This window comes from Thamnophis elegans, chromosome 10 (genome assembly GCF_009769535.1).
Source record: "Thamnophis elegans isolate rThaEle1 chromosome 10, rThaEle1.pri, whole genome shotgun sequence".
Classification (NCBI taxonomy): Eukaryota; Metazoa; Chordata; class Lepidosauria; order Squamata; family Colubridae; genus Thamnophis; species Thamnophis elegans.
Window position 1 is genome coordinate 5,401,566 of NC_045550.1, and position 22,787 is coordinate 5,424,352.

The 22,787-nt window shown below is 40.4% G+C and overlaps 1 protein-coding gene across 3 annotated transcripts in view; it reads left to right on the plus strand.

Annotated features, from left to right (window-relative positions):
• UROS (uroporphyrinogen III synthase) overlaps positions 1–21,656 on the plus strand; it is a 26,290-nt gene extending 4,634 nt beyond the window's left edge. For 2 of the 3 annotated variants that reach the window (XM_032225625.1, XM_032225627.1), the window contains exons 3-10: positions 1,794–1,877; positions 6,086–6,182; positions 6,311–6,385; positions 8,320–8,394; positions 13,886–13,969; positions 17,859–17,944; positions 19,386–19,484; positions 21,332–21,656. In XM_032225625.1, coding sequence (XP_032081516.1) covers positions 1,794–1,877; positions 6,086–6,182; positions 6,311–6,385; positions 8,320–8,394; positions 13,886–13,969; positions 17,859–17,944; positions 19,386–19,484; positions 21,332–21,451 — 720 coding nt within the window. In that variant the 3' untranslated portion in view covers positions 21,452–21,656. The remainder of the gene's footprint in view (positions 1–1,793; positions 1,878–6,085; positions 6,183–6,310; positions 6,386–8,319; positions 8,395–13,885; positions 13,970–17,858; positions 17,945–19,385; positions 19,485–21,331) is intronic. The other variant, XM_032225626.1, reaches the window with a different exon arrangement.
• The last annotated feature ends 1,131 nt before the right edge of the window (positions 21,657–22,787 follow it).

Consider the following 22,787-nt stretch of genomic DNA (forward strand, 5'->3'; position numbering starts at 1 on the left):
TGCTATTACACTGATTTATTTCTTATGCTGCTTTCAAAATTCACTGTTCAGTATTTCAGCAGATAGAAAATATGTTAGACTATTCCTTGCTCAGGAATAAAGCTAGCGTTCATTACAGCAATCTCCTTCTTTATTTGAATTAGAATGAATAGTAGAAGTGGTGATTGATGCCTTTAACGTACAACTTTCTTATAATATTTTTGTTTTACATAAAGGAAATGCAGGGGTTTTTTTTATAGAAAAGCTTCCCCATTTAACATCATATAGCCTAACTGCATTAAAATTAATATTTAATGAAGTAATTACTTAGCATGTATAAACATGGGCAGGATTGTTAGTATGAATTCAGTCATTTTTCCACATCACAATGAAAACAGTTCAGAGAAGCTGTTGCCAAAGTCTTACACATATATTCTTGGAGAGTGGATGAAATATGCCTTTCGCTATTATTTTCCAAACCAAAAACAATAGTTTTTCCCCCCTGGCATGATGTTATTTATGAAATAATTTTCATGGCTATATATATATTTCTCTTTATTTTTGTTGCTGTTTGTTGATGTTTACATAATTTTTGAATTGTCTTGTTACAATACTTTAAGAATTTCCAGAAGTACTTGTAAAATGTAAATGCCTATCTACTGCAGTGGTGGGTTTCGAAAATTGTTCGAACCTACTCTGTGGATGGGGCCTCCTTTGTGGGAGTGGCTTGCCGCCCATGTGACCAGATGGGAGTGGCTTGTTGCCCATGTGACCAGATATGAAGACGCCGACGGCACTTGTCAGAACCACCTTAAATTACCTCACACACAGCACTGGCATGCAGAAGTATATGATGTAAACTTTTAAAAGGCATCTTTGGTTTGCATTAAAACGACTTCAACACACGCAATGTTCTGATTGCACCACAAACGCAGTAGTCATCCTTACCTTTCACAGACCCACTGAGTTTTATAAATATGAGCATAACAGTGTAGAATAATCATATCCAAGGACCACTGGTGGGTTCAAAAAATTTTGGAACCTCTTCTGTAGGTGTGGCCTTCTTTTTGGGTCCACTGGTGGAACCTCTTCTAACTGGTTCGGTAGATTTGACGAACCAGTTCTACCGAATAGGTGCGAACTGGTAGGAACCCACCTCTGATCTACTGCCATAAAATTTTCCAAAATCCATACTTGGACTGTTCTTTTCTCTAGATCAGCAAAATGACCCAAGCTCTAGAGCATTCCATCACATTTTCCAGAGGCAAGAAATCACAAGAACAGAAACTTGGGATGAAATACACCTCCAGACTTAGGTTAGGTGTTACAGCTGAGATAAGAGTCAGATAGGTACTTGAGAGGAGGCATTTGTTAGTGAAAATATGTTAGTATCAAACTGTTTCAAACCAGGTCTGATAACATAGGTCATTCAATCATGTGCCATAGTTAAAGCTCACAGGTTCCCAATTAGTCAAAAAACAAAAACAAAAATACTGCAATGTTTATATTATATTCTTATCTTTTCTCATCTTCCCTGCTATCTTCTCTTTATCAATTATTGTTTGTAACTCTTGATTAATGATTGTAACTATGATTATAACCTATGACTTATTACTTGCTATTTATATGTGTGAGCTTATGCACCAGAGACAAAGTCCTTGTGTTTCCGATCAGACACGGCCAATAAAGAATTCTATTCTGTTCTGTTCTGTTCTGTTCTTAAATCCATAATTGTAGGTGTTTCAGTGGGTAAGGGGAAATAATTCAGTTGGGATTCTTTGTTTCCATAAAAATATTTACTTCTTTTTTTAAAGGAATTCGGTTCACACGGACTCAAAGCAACTTTAATTCCAGTTTTAGCATTTGAATTTATTTCTCTTCAAACTTTCTCTGAAAAAGTAAGTTTTGAATTTTGTTTGTCATAATACCCCACGCTATTGAAACTATGCATTTACGTTTCCTTTCATTCTGTTTATTTGGTTAGCAATTTAAATGTTGATGGTATAAATCCTATTGAGGACAGGACACTTATAGTAAGTCAAGTATGACTGTACTTGGGTGAATTGTAACAGATAAGCAAAAATGACCGATTCCTAACAGTTTGGTAATAACCAATTCTTCTAGCCTAATATTATTTTTTTATTTTTTTTATTTTAAACACATCAACACATCAACAAAAACAAACACATGACTTAAAACAACATAGGAACAAGAAGTTCCATCGTATATCATACAGCAGATCTGTATCGGTTTCTTTACAGTTAGTGTTTTCCCTTCTATACATTTCTATCTTGCATTCATGGTCTCCTTATTCATTATCCATTTTTATGTACAATTCTATATTTATTTATACTTAGCTACATATAACAAAATATTGCTTACCTATATTGTGTTTTATATTCTTACTGTCATTTATTCTCTTACATACAATTATAGGTATACATTCACATAGTTATTCTTTTTCTTTGTCATTTTTATACTTTTGTTATTCCATTTAAAAGATTATAACATACAGTTTGAGTTGCTTTGTTTACCATCCCTAGCGCCTATTGTAACACCACCTTATTTTTCCTTTCTTTTCTCCCTGATAATGAAGAATTAAGCGAAAACTATAATGGATTTTAAGAATATAAGAATAACCTTGCTAATCCAGCCCAAAACCTCTTAACCCAGTGTTTTGAGCATATGGTATTGTATCATATATATATTCAGAAAACTCACAAAACATTTCTCACTGTTGCTTTATATGAACTGATCTTTAATGCTTGTAGCAATAAATATAATTGTACATGTTGAGGGTTGCATTAATATGTCCATTGTTCACCAATGTGTATAGTCACTAGTGTTTTAAACTCATTTAGTGCCTTGTATCTTTCATGGCAGCAAATTCTATTCTTTGCATGAAGAATGACTCCCTTTTTAATTGGTGCTCTGCAATTAACTTTAATGTTCTAATATTCTGAGAGGGGGGTAATTACTATCATGGAGTTGAAGTACTGTGACCACATTTAATTTTGGTGGTCAGAACAAATTATAAACCTAAGAATGTCTTAATTTAAAAAAAAAGTATTCATTCAATCTATCTATATGCCTGCTCACTCATCTGCATCTCTGGATAGTTCACATTTATTAAAAAAAAAACAGCAATCAGATTGAGAACAGTTTTAAAAGCTTACAGCATTTGCATTGAATTTCATTTAGTATATTTTAGTATCACGTTACTTTATGTCATTTTGGAAGTTTCTCTCTCTGGTTATAAAGAGATTTGCTTCTTAACTTGTATTAGTATAAAGTTGCATTCTAAATCTCTGAAACAAGTTCACCATCAAGACTATCGAAAGTGGGGGCGGGGGAGGAAGAGAATGAAACTAGACTAAAATAGTTTATCATTGGGATATTTTCACTTACAATACAACTAGGAGCACCATTTTCAGCATTTCTGAAGTGAGGACAAACCTTTAAAAAAAGGTAGTCCTCACTTAACAACATTTCATTTAGCGACGGTTTATAGTTGCAACAGAACGGAAAAGAACGGACTTATGACCGTTTTTTTTACACTTACGACCTTTGGTCATGTGATCAAAATCCAGATGCTTGGCAACTGACTCATATTCATGACGACGACTGCAGGGTCCAGGGGTAATGTGATCCCCTTATAGGCCGCCCGGAGTCCTTCGGGATTGGGCGGCCTATAAATTTAATAAATAATAATAATAATAATAATAATAATAATAATAATAATAATAATCAGATGGTCAAGATCTTGTGGGATTTCCGTATACAAACGGACAAAATACTGGCGCATAATACACCAGACATCACACTGGTTGAGAAAAATAAGGTCACAATCATAGACATCGCAATACCAGGTGATAGCAGGGTCGCTGAGAAGGAACATGAAAAAATCGCAAGATACCAGGACTTAAAAATCGAAATTCAACGACTATGGCACAAACCAGCAGTGATAATTCCAGTGGTAATTGGCACACTGGGTGCTATTCCAAAAGCACTGGAATTACATTTAAAACAGTTAAAAATTGACAAAATCACCATCAGTCAAATGCAAAAAGCCGCACTGCTTGGATCTGCACGCATATTACGAAAATACGTTACGACGTCCTAGGCCCCTGGGTGGGGCCCGACTAGTAACCAATGCCAAATCCGGCAAAACAACTGGCCGCTGTGATACAATTGTATAATAATAATAATAATTTTGCAACTTCCTGACAAGCAAAGTTGATGGGGAAGCCAGTTTCACTTAATAGCCAGGTTATTAACAACTGTAGCAATTCACTGAACAACTGTGGCAAGAAAGGTTGTAAAATAGGACAATACTCACTTAACATATGTCTCCCTTAACAACAGAAATCTTGGGCTCAATTGTTCTCATAAGTCAAGGACTAACTGTACAGTTTACCAGTAGAATTGGTGGAGGAGGTTACTCGTGGCTATCTTCAAAGCCTGATTGGTCCAGAGACTGAGGGAAATCTCTTTAATGCTCCACCATTCCCTATTGGTTCCCAGTTTCCTCGAGGTCGCGTGATGAAACCAAAGGATAAGCGTGTGGAACTTACCTTGAGTAAGAATGTCACTGTTTCCGCCTCGGCAGTTAAATCTGCCGCCGCGGCCTCTTATTTCACCTGCACCGTGGTCATGTGGCTATGTCAGCTACAGGACCGCATTCCGGTTCAGGATGAGCGTCTTTTACAAGACCTCACGAAAATCATTGCTGCTATGCAATTTTCTGCGGATGCCACTCTGTGTCAGCTCTTCTTCATTTACTAATTAGGAAAGAATGACCACGAGTCTCCATGTGTGGAAATCAAGCGTACTTTTACTAATTAAAAATGATTAAAGGCATAGCGAAGCGAAATCTGAACATTTAGGCGCGAAAGCGATTGATATATAGAATAGCCCATTCCCCACCACTTGGCATCACAGTTAGAGGCCAATCATAATTCTCCCAAGTGTCAGGTGCGAGATAACTTCAAAAGGCATCAGGAAGATGGAATGTCGGCGCCGTTAATCCTGGCGGGAAACTCCCACGCATGCATAGTCCGATCAGCCGGTGAACTCCAGAACCTTCCTCCAGCACAAAGAGTAACCCCACCCAAATACCATGCCCTCCCTCCCTGTTTCATGGCAGCCGAAGCAACAGCAAAGCAGAGGCTGACACTCTGGATTCTATAAAATATGTGTCCCGAGTCCTATCCACCTTGGTGACTTCCAGATGGCTGCTCTGGCTACGCAGTTGGCAGATGGACAACAAGTCCAAATGGAACTTGGCAGCGGCCCCGTATACGGGCCCGGATCTCTTTGGTGAGTGTCTAGACCCGATTCTCATAGAGAACAAAGACAAGAAAAAGATCTTGCGTACCAACGCCAAAAAAAACAGACACTTGTATTACTCACTGCTGTAGACCTTCTTACAAAGCCCTCAATTCTACTTAAAATGAACGTTCAGGTAAGGACCAGCGTTCAATCTAATACAAGCACTCTAAATGATTTTAAGGCCAACCAACTTTTAAGCAGATTCTGAATGAAAACTCATAGACAAAGCACAGAGGGAAGAAGTCTACCTAAGTTTCTCTGCTCACCTAATTAAAAGAATCAAACTCCCCCATTCCTAAGTGTCACTGGTCACATTGTCCAATGAAGGTGGAAGGCAGGTTCTTCTCCTCTTTCAATGGCCACCTGTTTCAATGACCTTGGTTCCCACAAGAAAGCATTTTGTTTTGACCGGAGCCTGGCTATCTACTTCCCCGTTCCCGTCCCCCTTTCTGGCTTCGTGGCAACTATGAGGCGGCCCAAGACGGCTTCAGCCAGGTTGGCTTCAGAGTTGACACTCAGAGTGACACAATAAACTTTCAAAGATTTGGTATAATAGCATCCCTTTAGTTCTTAAAATGGCAAGTTATCCTCTAACACATCCTGACAAATAAGTAAGACATCAAATGGTCAGCCTGCGCATACTTATATGAGCTTTTACATGTATTGATATTGTGATGAAAATAATACCCGAAACTAGCACTTCGCTTTTTGAGATTTCTTGGTGAAAATTCGGTTAATGTTTTACTTATTTTTTTTCCCTCTCTTCAACAAATAGCTTTTTCATCCTGATCAATACCGTGGACTAATTTTTACCAGCCCAAGAGCAGTAGAAGCTGTTAAATTATACCTAGAGGATAGTTGTAAAAAAGAAGGTGAGCAGAATGTGGTTTCCTTGGTTTTTACTTTAGTAGATGGTTTGGATCCATTTATTGTGGTTCGTTCACTAATGCATACGGCTTAGCATAGCATGACATGTGAAATTTGCATTGTTTCATTTTAGCTTGGAACAATTATCTAAGAGAAAAATGGAATACTAAACCTGTTTATGTGGTAGGGAAAGCTACTGCTGGATTAGGTAAGCCACTTCTTTACATTCATATAAACCGTTTAAGAACATCATGCTTTTTAACAGATAAACACTTACTTTGGCTGCAGGACAAAAAAGTTAAAGCAAGATTAGCAAATGTATTGTCTTACTCTTTGCTCCTTAATCCTCTATGGCAGATCAAGGCTTCAATCAGCTTATCTAAAACTCTTGGGCAGCAATCCAGGGCTGGAGTCTCCCAGAAGGAAGTCCTCCCTTAGTTATGCAATATCGAGTATTTTAAGGCCAGTCACTCTCCCTTAATCTAGGATGCTTGAGAAGGCTGCCCTTGTGTGGATAAAATGGAAGTCACATTGAGCTCTTGAAAGAAAGGTGGGATTTGCAGCTAATAAATAAGTAAGGTATCGAAGCGGTCACACTGCTCATATAAGTATGAGCAGGCTGACCATTTGATGCCTTACTTATTTGTCAGGATGTGTTAGAGGATAAAACACATTGTTATGTATAAAGTATGTTGCATGGTGCCCAGCAGAGGTGCGTTCCTACCAGTTCGCACCAGTTCGGTAGAACCGGTTCGTCAAATCTACCAAACTGGTTAGAAGAGGTTCCACCAGAAAGCAGGCCACACCTACAGAAGAGGTTCCAAAATTTTTTGAAACCCACCATTGACAGAGAGAGAGAGAGAGAGAGAGAGAGAGAGAGAGAAAGGAAGAAAGAAAGAAAGAAAGAAAGAAAGAAAAAAAGAAAAAAAGAAAAAAGAAAAAGTGAGAGAGAGAGGGGAAAAAAAGGAAAAAGGGACAGAGAGACAAAAGGAAGGAAAGAGAGAGAGAGAGAGAGAAAGAGAAAACACATGGCCAGCAAGCCACTCCCACCAGGTCACATGGCCGGCAAGCCACTCCCACAAAGGAGGCCACACCCACAGAGTAGGTTCAAAAAAAATTTGAAACCCACCACTGGTGCCCAGTATTATACATATAGAAGTTACCATTATTATAGTATTAGAAAATGGTTTTTCGGCATTTATTCACCTGATGATGTCAGATTCCTGGGATTGAGGGCGTGCACTCCAGAAGACAAGTGACAGTGCAGTTTAGATAGTTTGCGTGGGAGAAAGAGAGTTAAGACAGCTTCCCCCCTAGTTCGCAGAGTATATGCTTTTATGGGGCAAGTAGTCTGCTTTAGTTTGGCAAGATAGTTACCTATAGGTGAGGAACAATAAAGGAAGTTGCTTAGAAGAGTGGTGTTTTTTTGTTTGTTCGTCCTTGCTAAACATTGTTAATAAAATTCACAATAGGCAGTTTAATCTAATTGCCACGTATTGAGTTTCAGCTATGGCATATTATACTAAAAGACAAAGCAGTTTCTGTTTTTAAAGACAAGGCAAGTAAAACAATTATTGTCTGTCTGAAATGTGAGCTTTAAAAATACATTGAATATATCCACTCCTTAAAAGCCATCAAATATTCCCCCCCTTCAGTTCCACTGGAGCCACAGCTATTTGTGTGCATGAAATATTTTAACTCAACCTTACTTTAAGTATCATCTGAAAATGTTCTCTTTGTAGCAATATAATCTCATATTTTCATTGTCTTCCTGTGAACCTGCTGTTGTTTTTGTAATGATTGCCACTATAGAGTGGCTAAGTTACTGCAAAAATAACATTAGGAACCAAATAGATGAGACAGCAGCCATGTTTTTCAGAAAAGTATAATGCTAACATATTTTTATTCTTACTACATGTAAAAATAGTAATATTTTGCCTAATTACAGTGATCTGGTTACCAAAATTAGGGTGAACAACTAACGTGATTTAACCATGTTGCTACACAATTTTCTTGTACCTCCATAGTCGATCAAGTCTCTGGATTGCATATGATAATTTTAAAACAGAATTCTACTTTTAAACGACTATAAAATAAGCCTTCAATCTTATTTCCTCCTCTTCTTCCTCCTCTTCCTGTCAGTAACTGAAATAGGCCTCAAACCACAAGGAGAAGATTGTGGAAATGCTGAAAAACTAGCGGGATTCATTTGCTCCCGTAAGTGGAAACATAAGTTTCAATGACAAGTGTATGACTTTATCATCTTCAGTATGTATATGTTACAATGATCTCATTTTATGGTCTACATAAAATACACAATGTTTTCTCCGCTGGGTAACAATGAAAACCGTTCCAAAAACTTCTCATTATACTTGAAATATGTATCAACAGCAAGAGCAAAAAATAGCATCCTGTGGCATTCCACAACAGAAATATAAACACTAAAATGTAGTGTTAGTTTGGAGGGGGAAACCTGGTTCTTCACAGAATTAAAATGTCAAACCCCAGCCCGGGGTTCGCCATACCGGGGTGTGGGGAGGGAAGACTGTCTGTCAAACCCTGAAGCTGCAAGCAGCGAAGCGGCGAGCAACGCAAAGCTAATGAACAACTGATCCAGGCCAATGCAAGCCTGCCAACGATCAGCTGATTGTGATTGCCTGCAAGCCGGCAAACAGGCTGTTGATCGACTGTGCCGGCAGCCCAATGATCAGCTGATTGGGCCTGCTAGGTGGTTGGCTATTCCAGAAGCGGAAGGGCACAGCATCCGCCTTCAAAAGGCGCTTAGTCCTAATTTTTAGTCCTTAGTTTTCGGAACTCACTGTGTGCCGAGAATCCGGCTTAATAAACCACAGCATCCTGATTGTGGGTTAGGTCTGGAGGTCCAGAAGCAGAGGTGGGTTCCTACCAGTTCGCACCTATTCGGTAGAACCGGTTCGTCAAATCTACCGAACCAGTTAGAAGGGGTTCCACCAGTGGACCCGGAAAGCAGGTTTGAAGATGCCGACCACACTTGTCAGAACCACCTTAAATTACACAGCACTGGCATGCATAAGAATATGATCCAAACTTGTTTTTTAAAAGGCATCTTTGGTTTGCGTTAAAACAACTTCAACACACGCAATGTTCTGATTGCACCACAAACGCAGTAGTCATCCTTACCTTTCACAGAGGCACTGAGTTTTATAAATAGGAGCATGATAGTGTAGATTAATCCTATCCAAGGACCAGTGGTGGGTTTCAAAAAAATTTGGAACCTCTTCTGTAGGTGTGGCCTGCTTTCCAGGTCCACTGGTGGAATCTTTTCTAACCGGTTCGGTAGATTTGATGAACCGGTTCTACCGAATAGGTGCGAAGTGGTAGGAACCCACCTCTGATCTACAGCTGTACTAAGATGTGGAGACATTGTGTAAGTTAAGGCTAAAGACGGGTGCCTTATTTTACAGCATGCCAATTCCCTATTTAATTTTGATTTCAATTTCTCCTGAAATTTTTTATGAAAACACAAGAACTGCATCTTAGTTAAAACAAAGGTAATTGATAGTAGAAAATTTAAAATACATCATTCATACAGCACTTTAGTTCTACAATTGTTTGGACATATAAACCAAAGACAGTTAAAATTACCTTACTGAGTTGCATTGGGACAAAATACAACTATGTTAGTTTGGATCCAGGGTAGTTGCTGTTATTCAAGTAGCTTTATCTTTGGTAAGGCTTTGGCTGATCTATTGTGCTAAAAAGGTTAGTTGCTCCCTTAATTAAATAGGGAACATCAATATTTGTCTTTTTCCCAAGATAAATCTTCCAGGTTTTGCACAATGTAATGCCACATGTAGGTGGTTACATAGAAAGAAAACATTTTACGATCTGTCCTTGTTAAATTGTCTACTGCTAACAAAATGTTATTATTTTGTTCTACACCAATTTAAAAGGATTAGCTTTTCTTCTCGGGAATCCCATTGGCTTAAACCTTCGGAAGCAACGAAGTTAATGTATTTTCCTTTTATCTCTGCATTTTGCCTCAATTTTATTTTTGCTTCGTGTTACTGACATCTCTGTGGTGCCTGTTAAAACATAAGGTTATTCTGGTGAAAATGATTAGATCTTAATAAAGCCCATCCATTGATTATTAGATTTTGTTCAATTATGAATCTTCAAAGGCAAAAATACTTTAGAATATTTAAAATAAGTATCTCAGCCATTTTTAAAAAAATAGGCACTGTTTGCTCTTAGGAAGCAAGTGCTGCTTTTGGGATGCTAATAAAATCAAAAGGTCTTCACTTATCTTTAAATCCCTTACAATTATAAGGGCACCACAAGCAAAGGAGACATGATAACTGCACTCTTGCTGGAGATGCAGAACACCATCGGAATGGGACAAACCCATATTGGAAATTACCAGTTGATGTTCACATCAGGGGTGGGTTTCTCGCCCCGTTCCAACCGGTTCGGTTGGAATGGGGCCGGCGGCGTCCTCGTGCACGCGCGCAGTGCACCCATGCGTACTAGCGTCTGTGCGATGCTCCAGCTGCTCCTGGAGGATCGCGCAGGCGCTGTATGCGTCCTGCGCATGCGTGGAAGCGCAGAACTCATCAAAACCGGGTAAGCAACGCGGGCGGGCGGGTGGGCCCTTCGCCGTTCCCGGAAGTTACTTACTTCTGGGTTCGCTGACCAACCGGTTCGTGGGGACCGCCGCAAACCGGTTGAAACCCACCCCTGGTTCACATCCAAGCCTTGTTTATATCAGTCTGTAAGGTCAGCTGACCGCATTTCAGGTGCTTGGCAACACAGCCAAATTTATGGCCATTTTCAGGGTCCTGTGGTCATGTGACTATGCTTTGTAACAGTTTTCTTGAAAAATCAGTTACTTCCAATATTCAGCAAAACTGCAACAAACTGCATTTGGGAACTGCAATGAGTTTGCTTAATGTAAGGTGACCAGACGTCCCGCTTTTGGCGGGACAGTCACGATATTTCACAATTTGTCCCGCGTCCCGCGGCATTTTTAAAAGTCCCGATTTTTTAAAATTTTTTAATCAAGACACACACCCCCGCCCCCCCGTCAATGGTGTCCCTCTTTACTAATGTTAAAATCTGGTCACCTTAGTTTAATGACGACAGCATTCATTTTTTCACCACAGGGTTCACCATTAAAAAAAGGTGGATCGATTGGATCGGTCACATGACTGACCCAATTTACAATGGTCATGACATTTGACCATAATGGGCAGGCTACATTACCATTACAGTTATACAATGAGGACTATCTATAAACAGAACCTAATAAAATCAAATTATTCTATTTGCTCTCTTTACAATGTTCATGGATTGACCCCCAAAGTTTTTCCTCATAAAGATGTGCGCTGACATATCTCATTTTTGTCTAGTTGATGCCATTTTTGTCAATAGTGAGGACCAAGAAAAATGAAAAAAAAAAGATTTTCCTTTTTATATAGCAGGTAAACTGCACCAAAGGTTACCAATCCTTTGCCCCTATCTGCCTTATGTATGTATGTATGTATGTATGTATGTATGTATTCCTTCCTTCCTTCCTTCCTTCCTTCCTTCCATTTCTATAGCTGCTCAACTCAATCAAATGATTCTTTTCAGGCCATCCTTCCTCTTACATTTCATCCTTCCTTCCCAATTTTATGTTCCAACTATTACCATAAAATAAGCCATGAACCTAATGTTATCGTTCCCTTTCATTTTCTCTCCTAAATGTTTATTTGTACTGGAACTAAGTTTGCACTTTGTCTACATGGGGCTGCCCGTGAAAAGCATTCGGAGACTACAATTAGTCCAGAACGCAGCAGCGCGAGCGATATTGGGTGTACCAAGATACACCCACGTTACACCTATCCTCCGCGAGCTGCACTGGCTTCCTATTGGTCTCTGATCGCAATTCAAGGTGCTGGTCATTACCTTTAAAGCCCTACATGGCTTAGGACCAGGATACCTGCGAGACCGCCTACTGCCGCATACCTCCCTAAGGCCTGTGAGATCGTACAGGATGGGCCTCCTTCGGGTGCCGTCAGCCAGGCAGTGTCGGTTGGCGGCTCCCCGGAGGAGGGCCTTCTCTGTGGCCGCTCAGACCCTTTGGAATGAACTACCCCCAGAGATCCAGGCCTTACCCACTCTCATGGCCTTCCGAAAAGCCGTTAAAACCTGGCTATTCCGGCAGGCTTGGGGCTGTTGACCTCATTACTGAGGTCCTCCCCCGACTAGATTGGGTGCATGATGATGTTTTAAATTGTTTTCTTTTATATTTTACTAATTACTTTCTTTTGTTTGTAAGCCGCTCGGAGTCCTCCGGGTTTGGGCGGCCTATAAATCCATTGAATAATAATAATATTAATAAAAACCCCTCACTGCTCTCTGCTGTCTTTACATAAGTGGTACCATTCTGGTTGCAAAGTGTTGGCATGTATATCTGAACGTTCAAAACACAAGAACTAATGGTGCTACCTGCAACCTTGCCATTTGTAATGTTCCTAAGTAGGTATGGTTTGTCTCAATATTAAAATTAATGAGAAAATATCATGGCACGACAAAACCGCGCTCGACTAAAGCGCGCCCGATTAAACTGCGTCGCTGACGTCATCAACAGGGCGACAACAGCGAGTGTGGAGAAAGAAGGGCGCTTTAAATAGCGCTTTGAAAGCAAGCCGATTCAAGTTAAGGTAAGGGTTAGGTTTAGGGTTAGGTTTAGGGTTAGGTTTAGGGTTAGGTTTAGGGTTAGGGTTAGGTTTAGGGTTAGGTTAAGGGTTAGGATTAGGTTTAGCGTTAGGTTAAGGGTTGCGTTTAGGGTTAGGTTTAGGGTTAGGGTTAGGTTTAGGATTAGGTTTAGGGGGGTTAGGTTTAGGTTTAGGGGTTAATTTTAGGTTTAGCGTTTACAGCGTACTTTTTTCTCCATGCTGTTGTCACGCTGTGATGACATCAGCTACGCGGTTTCGTCGAGCGCCCTTTAGTCGAACACGGTTTTGTGGTGGAACCGAAAATATTAGGAAAAACTCTCATGGAAGTGAATAAGCAAAGAACTTATTTTTTTTTTCTTTAAATCCCAGTATTTGTTCCAGCAGAACTAGTGATTACGGGAATATCATCTTGAAAGATGAGAAAGTGATAGATATAATTCCAATTAACAATCTGTCCTAAGGTTAAAAAGGATGTTGGCCGCCGTCAATAACAACAGAAACACCAATTAGAACTGGGAGCTTTTTTCAAAGCAAGCTGCTCCTTCCCGTGACTATCTTGACCTTTTCCTTTTGTGTAGAAGATGAATTTATCCTGCTAAATTGAGTCTTTAACTTTCTACACGTGTGCCTGTATGTGAAGTCTGAAGAATGCCAAATGGCAGAATGGGAGGAGAAAATGTATTAAAATGTTTTGGAAGCATTGTGCTCCGAGCTCTCTGTTGAATAGCACAAGAATAGCAAGGCGATTAATCTTTTTGCCACATCTTTTTAGGCAAACATCTGTAACTTGGCAATGGATTCCTTTTTAATTTACATGCTAAGTAGCTTCTACTCTATGGGATGTGTGTTTAGTTTTAAGCATTAAATGTTTTCAGCAATTGTAGGTATACAAGTCAAATACATTGCACTTCTTACGTTGTTTTAGCATGTGGCCACTTTAAAGCATTGCGTTGTGCTCCTCGTGCTTAAAATGCCACCCTGAATTAAATCCCTTTTTATTTCTTAAACAGGGGAGCCATCCAATTCATTGCCTCTTCTTTTTCCATGTGGTGCTCTGAAAAGGGAAACGCTTCCAACAATGCTCAAGGACAAAGGTTTGATATAAAACGTATTTTTGAGCAGTAGTTTTCTACTCCAAGAAACTCAGAGGGAATAAGATAATGTCTGTTAAGCTAACCCAACTCGCGGGGTAGAGAGCGTGGGAGAGAGGATTGGAGGGAGGGTGAGAAGGAAGGGAGGGAGTGTATTGGGAGAGAGGTGTGGTAGAGGGGAGGGAAAGTAGGGTAGAGGGGAATGATGGTGGGAAGACGGAAAGTTGGAGGGGGGCGAAAGAAAGGGTGTATGGAGGGTCGAAGAGGTACATTGGGTTTCTATTTTGGGGGGGTATTATTGACAAGAGGAATGGCTGTGTTTATTGTTTAATGTTATATGGCCCCGGTTCTGTACAGTATATGTGTGACTGTACGAAAATGAAAATGGAAAATAAAACACATTTACACAAGGGGAAAAAAAAAGCTAACCCAACTCGCCACACAGTGTTGTTGTTGTGGGGAACATAGCATTAGGTATTTCTGCCACCTTGAGTTATTTATAAAAAATAATGAAGGTGGGATAAAAAAATTAATAAATTATAGACCTCAAAGAGTTGGAAAAAGCCTCAAAATATGCAATTCTCCATAGTGCAGGAATTAAAACTGAAACTCCCCCCCCCCGCCAGATGGCTCTGCAAACTCTGCTTGCACAGATCTAGTTAAGGGAATTCACTTTTTCTCTCAGGGATTAGTTCTACCTTATTTTTTACTCACAGGCTTAACGTTTTTTCCAGAATCTTCCTTTCTGTAACACGATTATTATCTGATATTCTAGATCAGGGGTGTCAAACTCGTGGCCCGTGGCCCAGATGCGTCACATGCTGACCATGCCCATCCCCGGTTTAGCGAACGAGAAAATAGTTGTGATACATCATGTGACGACAACATGACATCATGAGTTTGACACCTGTGTTTTAGTTTCTGGGCTGCTAGATAACAAATCCGAAGTGGCGCAGTGGTTAGGGTGCAGTACTGCAGGCCACTTCAGCTGACTGTTATCTGCAGTTCAGCGGTTCTAATCTCACCGGCTCAAGGTTGATTCAGCCTTCCATCCTTCCGAGGTGGGTGAAATGAGGACCCAGACTGTGGGGGCGATATGCTGACTCTGTAAACCGCTTAGAGAGGGCTGAAAGCCCTATGAAGCGGTATATAAGTCTAACTGCTATTGCTATTGCTATATCTTTCTGTACGACGGTCGCTGTAGGTATTTGGAAGTACTGTCATATTCTCCTCTGTCTTCTTTTTCAAGAGTGAGATATCCATTATCCCGTTTCTTCTTTATAATAATCCTTTGGTCATTGACATGATATTTCTCTTGTCAGAATGATCTTCTACACTGCTGCCGTTAACATGTTTATCTAAAACTTGGAAATTGCCTAATTACCTTGACTTTCATATACTTTATTTCAACTCCATTTTTTAAAAAAAGACAACATAGTGTAATCACCATGTTTGTTCTGGACGGATCTTAAGAAACTAAGCTAAGTGTTGTGGCCCAGCAGGAACTGTTGGAGCTGCCGCCAGACTCCGACAGCGAGGGGGCTTATGAGTCGGCCTTGGAGGAGGTGGAGGACCCTGGACAGGGTGTCGACTCCAAAGAGGGCGAGGAGAGACTGATTGGCCACCAGGTGGCGGCAGAGCATTGGATCAGAGGGAATGTTCAGGAAAACATTTGGGAGTTGTATCAGGATGCATGCAGGCGCAGGGCTACTCGGCGTAAAGAACAACGGGAGGTGATTGCGAACAGCTGATGCTGATCAAGATCCCCTCCTGCTGATAAAAGAGACTGCTGATGCCACGCCCTGTTTGCAGAAGTCAACGTTCTCGTTCACGTTCACAAATAGAGAGAAGCCAACTTGGATAAGTGGCTTGATAAGAGAAGTCTGTTTGGCAGTGCTGTGTGAGTTATAGGACTTTTGCCAGAGCAATTATCTTTATTTCTTTTGGGCTCGCAGCCAGCAAGAGCCGGGACTGATTAAAACATTCTTTTGTACGTCTGTTTGGCTTTCGTTCCTGAACGGAGAAGGGGGGGTCAGAACAGCTATGAATCCAAGTGTGTGCAGTGGATGGGACTCTTGTGGTCCTGCCAAAATCCAGCTGAGCTCTAGAATGTTCTAACAATGTCAGCACAGTCTGGAATAACGATATGCGTGATTCATAGATGCCACAGAACAACAGTTACAGATGAGTAACTGTTGTTTTCCATTTCTAGTTCTATGTAATGAACAGACAAGACATCGCCGTGGTTGGTATATTACTGTGCAACCTAATCTCTGTAATGTCAACTCACTCCAACGAAAGTGCAATGAAAAAAAAAAAAAACTAAAGAAACTAAGCCCCAATTGTTTAAGACATACGGAATAACATCTTGACTCAGAAGATCGTACGAAGACTGACATGTCTTCTAGGCATAAATAAAATTTACTGTAAGTGCTTAGAGTTTGTAGATTGAGATGGGAATAAATCCAATAAATAAACAACCCTTAGTAATAGCCCTGACAGCGCTTATATTATTTTTGAAGTGTACTTGTCACTCAAACACTTGAGAGGATTTTTAGCTGTCAAAGATGAACCACTTTTTATGTTTGCTAACCAAGTTCCTTTGGCATAAGGAATACGCCGATTGGTTCATTATTTTTAAAATGATGGCAGTGATCTTGAAAACAAGTTTTTATGGTCATATTTGAGATGACATTCATTTGTGTTTTCTCTGTCACCCCTACACATAATTAATCTTGCACAGATGCCTGTTTTCACAGCATTGACAAGTAAAACATTGAATTATGGCCAGCTTATTAATTCTTTTAAGGACAGCACAAAAATGGAAGAAAGTTAATAGTGTGCCATTTATATCAATACGTGTGACACCGGAAAGGAGTATTAGTCTGTCATCTCACTCCTATAATGCTCAGTTAATTGGTTTTATCCTTTTTTAAATAGCAGAGGAAATCCTAAATAGGCTTTATGACTACCATCTGCTGACAGTAAACTAATTATGGTTGTTGTTCTAAATCTCGTTGTTCTAAAACAAAAATAAATTCTCAAGATTCATCAAACTGTGTCACATTTCTTCCTATCTTGGAAACACCCAGTCAGTGAAAAATCTGTGATATATCCTCACAAAATTTTACATTAGAAAATATTCCTCCGCTGTATAGTTAGGATTCTTCCACATACACAATCAGTTGCTTGAGGTGTAGAGCATGGAGTACAGAGAACGTTCCTGTAGACCAGTGGTTCTCAATCTTCCCAAAGCCGCGACCATTTAATACAGTTCCTCATGTTGTGGTGACCCCCAACCATAAAATTGGTGTCTCAGTTCCTAAGACCATCGAAAATATGTGTTTTCCGATGGTTTTAGGCGACCCCTGTGAAAGGGTCGTTCAACCCTCCCCAAGGGGTCCTGACCCACAGGTTGAGAACCACTGCTGTACACTGTATATGCTTTATACCTCAGGATATACAGTATGCAATTTACTTTCCCACATGGTTTAACTACAAAATTATTCCTTTGTTTCAATAATTCTATTCTTTTCAAATCTTGCATTTGTCTGCGTGCATTTGTCAGTGAACCCACATCTTCACATTAGTATTAAAGTATGTCATAGGATTTTTACTCTGTTTTGATCATATTCCTTGATAGTGTTCTGGTAACATCTTTTCATAAAGATTAAATGGCCACATAGTGTCTTAAATTATTCAGAATTTGTATCCTGACAATATACCTCTAAAGTATTGATAAGAAGTTTGGTTTCATGATCGGCTGGCTTTGTTTGCATTTTAGGTAGACTAAAAGAATGAATTTTGGTTTAAATATATTTCCATCCATGTTTGAATTGAACAATTTAATGAAGACTTAAATCACAACTAAGTTTCACTGTTTACATTGCAGATATTATGTTGGAATCTGTTACTGTTTATCAAACCAGTCAACATCCTGACCTCCAGGAATCCTTGACGAATTATTTCTCACAAGAGGTATTTTGTTTTCTGAGTCATCTTGAGTTCAAGACACTGCCTTCCACTTATTTATCTGGTACAGTTACCACTGAACAGAGGTTAGAACAGTGATGGCAAACCATTTTCGTATGGCGTACCAAAATTGTCCATGTGTGCTATCATGCACGCAGGTATGCCCACACCAATTCAATCCTCTCCACCCACCTGCGCATACACGCATGATCCCCCTGCACATGCACGCACAATTTCTTCCTATGCTCCGGAGGCTTTCCTGAAGCCTGGGGAGGGCGAAAACGGCCCCAACGGGTCAACCGGAAGTTTGTTCCCAAACTTCCGGTTAGCCCATTGGGCCTTGTTTTTTGCCCTCTCCAGCCTCCAGAGGCTTTCCTAAGGCCTGGGGAGGGCAAAAACGGCCTCCTCAGGCCCTCTGGAAGGCTGAAAATCAGCTAGCCGGCACGCGCATGCATGCCGGAGATAACGGCTGGCGTGCCAGCAGATATGGCTCAATGTGTTCACCATCACCGGGTTAGACTAAGCAAATGCCTTGGAGATATTTTGCCCTGCTACTGAGGGAGAATTTCTATGGCTTTGTGAACTGACAGGCATTCTGGTAACCATTATATGACAGCATTCACAATTGTAATTTAATTGTAATTTAATAAATTTATATGCCGCCCAATCCCGTAGGACTCCAGGCGGCTTACAAATACAAGAATAAAATAAAAAAAATAAAATATAGAGAAAAGAGAAAAACAGATTTAAAAACAGCACACCATGCACTCAAACCTAGATGGGGCTGGACCTCATTTATGGGGTCAACAGCCCCAGGCCTGCCAGAACAGCCAGGTTTTAGTGGCTTTTCGGAAGGCCGAGAGAGTGGGAAGGGTCCGGATCTCTGCGGGGAGATCGTTCCACAGGGCCGGAGCAGCTACAGAGAAGGCCCTCCCCCGAGTGGTCGTCAGCCGGCATTGCCCGGTCGATGGTACCTGGAGGAGGCCCAGCCTATAAGATCTTATCGGCCGTTGGGAGGTACGTGGCAGGAGGCGGTCTCGCAGATAGCCAGGTCCTAGGCCAGTGTTTCTCAACCTTGGCAACTTGAAGATGTCCGGACTTCAACTCCCAGAATTCCCCAGCCAGCGGATGCTGGCTGGGGAATTCTGGGAGTTGAAGTCCAGACATCTTCAAGTTGCCAAGGTTGAGAAACACTGGCCTAGGCCATGTAGGGCTTTTGCCAAATGGGCTTCCCAGCTTCCAAGTGGCCATTCTTTGATCTGGTAGTAGAGTGGTTTTGCTGAACATAATGCAGTGCCATTTCCATGGCAGTCATGTGCCTAAATTAGGAAGGAAGGTGACTTTTAACTTCTGAAGCAACTTATCTTTTTAAAGCGTCTATGAGTATTGGAAAACTGAACACATAAAGGAATATCTGTTCCCCCTCTCAATATTTTCATTTGAACAGGGTGTTCCGGCTAGTGTTATTTTCTTCAGCCCTTCTGGTGTCAAATATTGTCTGAAGCAAATTTTGAAGTTGTCAGGGGATTCCGTTTCCCAAATTAAGGTATGTTTTACACCAGAATTTTGACACATAGCATTTTATAACTGCTACAGAATTGATCTGAAGGCCATAAATTCATTGAACCTATTTTTTTTTTAATCGGGCTTGATGATCAACACAGCAAGCATATCTCTACTACATTTCATCTTGCTTTTTTTCCATCACTTCTGTTTTAGTTTAAGTTTAATTATTATTATACAGTGGGGCAAAAAAGTATTTAGTCAGCCACCAATTGTGCAAGTTCTCCCACTTAAAAAGATGAGAGAGGCCTATAATTGACATCATAAGTAGACCTCAACTATGAGAGACAAACTGAGAAAACAAATCCAGACAATCACATTGTCTGACTTGGAAAGAATTTGTTTGCAAATTATGGTGGAAAATAAGTATTTGGTCAATATCAGAAGTTCATCTCAATACTTTGTTATATATCCTTTGTTGGCAATGACAGAGGTCAAACGTTTTCTGTAAGTCTTCACAAGGTTGGCACACACTGTTCCTGGTATGTTGGCCCATTCCTCCATGCAGATCTCCTCTAGAGCAGTGATGTTTTGGGGCTGTCGCTGGGCAACACGGACTTTCAACTCCCTCCAAAGGTTTTCTATGGGGTTGAGATCTGGAGACTGGCTAGGCCACTCCAGGACCTTGAAATGCTTCTTACGAAGCCACTCCTTCGTTGCCCGGGTGGTATGTTTGGGATCATTGTCCTGCTGAAAGACCCAGCCACGTTTCATCTTCAATGCACTTGCTGATGGAAGGAAGTTTGCACTCCAAATCTCACGATATATAGCTCCATTCATTCTTTCCTGTACATGGATCAGTCGTCCTGGTCCCTTTGCAGAGAAACAGCCCCAAAGCATGATGTTGCCACCCCCGTGCTTCACAGTAGGTATGGTGTTCTTTGGATGCAACTCAACATTCTCTTTCCTCCAAACACGACGAGTTGTGTTTCTACCAAACAGTTCTATTTTGGTTTCATCTGACCATATGATATACTCCCAATCTTCTTCTGGATCATCCAAATGCTTTCTAGCAAACTTCAGACGGGCCCGGACATGTACTGGCTTAAGCAGCGGGACACGTCTGGCACTGCAGGATCTGAGTCCCTGGCGGCGTAGTGTGTTACTGATGGTAGCCTTTGTTACGTTGGTCCCAGCTCTCTGCAGGTCATTCACTAGGTCCCCCCGTGTGGTTCTGGGATTTTTGCTCACCGTTCTTGTGATCATTTTGACCTCACGGGGTGAGATCTTGCATGGAGCCCCAGATCGAGGGAGATTATCAGTGGTCTTGTATGTCTTCCATTTTCTAATTATTGCTCCCACAGTTGATTTCTTCACACCAAGCTGCTTGCCTATTGCAGATTCAGTCTTCCCAGCCTGGTGCAGGTCTACAATTTTGTTTCTGGTGTCCTTCGAAAGCTCTTTGGTCTTCACCATAGTGGAGTTTGGAGTGTGACTGTTTGAGGTTGTGGACAGGTGTCTTTTATACTGCTAACAAGTTCAAACAGGTGCCATTAATACAGGTAATGAGTGGAGGACAGAGGAGCCTCTTAAAGAAAAAGTTACAGGTCTGTGAGAGCCAGAAATCTTGCTTGTTTGTGGGTGACCAAATACTTATTTCTCACCATAATTTGCAAAAAAATTCTTTCCAAATCAGACAATGTGATTGTCTGGATTTGTTTTCTCATTTGGTCTCTCTTGGTTGAGGTCTATCTATGTTGACAATTACAGGCCTCTCTCATCTTTTTAAGTGGGAGAACTTGCACAATTGGTGGCTGACTAAATACTCTTTTGCCCCACTGTATATCCATAAATGCATAAATAAATCCTATAACATGGCTCTCTTTTCAGTTTGCTGCTATAGGTCCAACAACAGCTGAAGCTCTTGTAAGTGAAGGAATCTTAGTAAGCTGTACAGCCAGTCGTCCTACGCCACAGGATCTTGCTGCTGAACTTAGAAAATGTCTGTAGCTGTAATACATTTGAAAACTCTATGATTGGAATCATGTAATTTGCAGTAATATCTAAAATTAAAATTAAAATATCTAAAATTAAAAATACCTTCTTTACTATTTAATATTGGATTATTTCTGCAATCATTGGAAGTATACATCTGTTCTGGCCCCCCTTCTTTGCTCGTTCAAAGACGACAGGCAGACAGACTTAAAAGGAAATAACTTTATCAGTCCTCGGCTCAGACTGGCTGTGAGCCCAAAATAAACATAAATAAAGTCTCTGGCAAGAAGATAACAGAATGCAAAAACAAAGATCTCTTACGACCAAACCAGGTGTACAGAAAGAAAGCAGATCACTTCTCCAAGTGTCTCCTTGAATCAGGGTTACAGAAAGCAAATCACTTATCCAAGTGCCTCTCACAAACAAACCACGACCGATGAACCATGAACAAACGACGAACGTTGACTTCTGCAACCAGGGCGTGGCACCATCAGTCCTTTTATCTCCTGAAGACCACACTAACGAGCCCCAGCTGCATTGTTATTCCTGCATCCCGACTCAACTCACAGCAAACTTCTGCTGAGTCACAACACTATCTTTGATATTTTCAACACTTCTGTTGTATTAATAGCAGTGATAAATACTGCTATACACTCACCTGGATTATATGACGGGTAATCTAACTAATGTTTGATAAGATAGCTTTGTTTACACAAAAAGGAACGGAATTGTAGCTTTAAATCGTGTTTTTGCATTTCCTTAGTAGAAGATAAAAATATTCATACTTGAATAAATATATTCATCAGGTTGTATTTTAGGGAAGCAGGGCAGAGAAACACCAATTAAATTGAAGGCATTGGATAAGAAAAAAGTAGTAAATAAATCTAGTTTTTACCAATACTCTTACTTTATATCTCTACACTTTTCTATCTTTGCAAATTATCTTTTTTTGCACACATTGTGTGTGTGTCACATTCCTTGTGCATGATACAGTCTGTTTAAAATTCATTCAGATTCTCCACTAGAAGCCCAAAATATTCTGCATATAAAATTTAAATATATATATTCAGATCCCGAAACAACTAACTTCTAAGATAACCCGCAGGCATTCCTTTTATAGTTCTCCATAAATATATTAAACAGTCATCCTCAGCTTACTCCCTGCTCGGTGTTCATTTGCTAAGCATTCCTTTTACCACAGGCACGCATTATTTTTATCTTAAACCATTCTTACCACATTCATTAACTAATCTAGAGCTCCATAATTCAAGCATTACCAATTTCATCATATGCTTTCCGTAAATCAACACAAAGTCAATAAACTTTCTAACACACACATTCCTCTGTGATA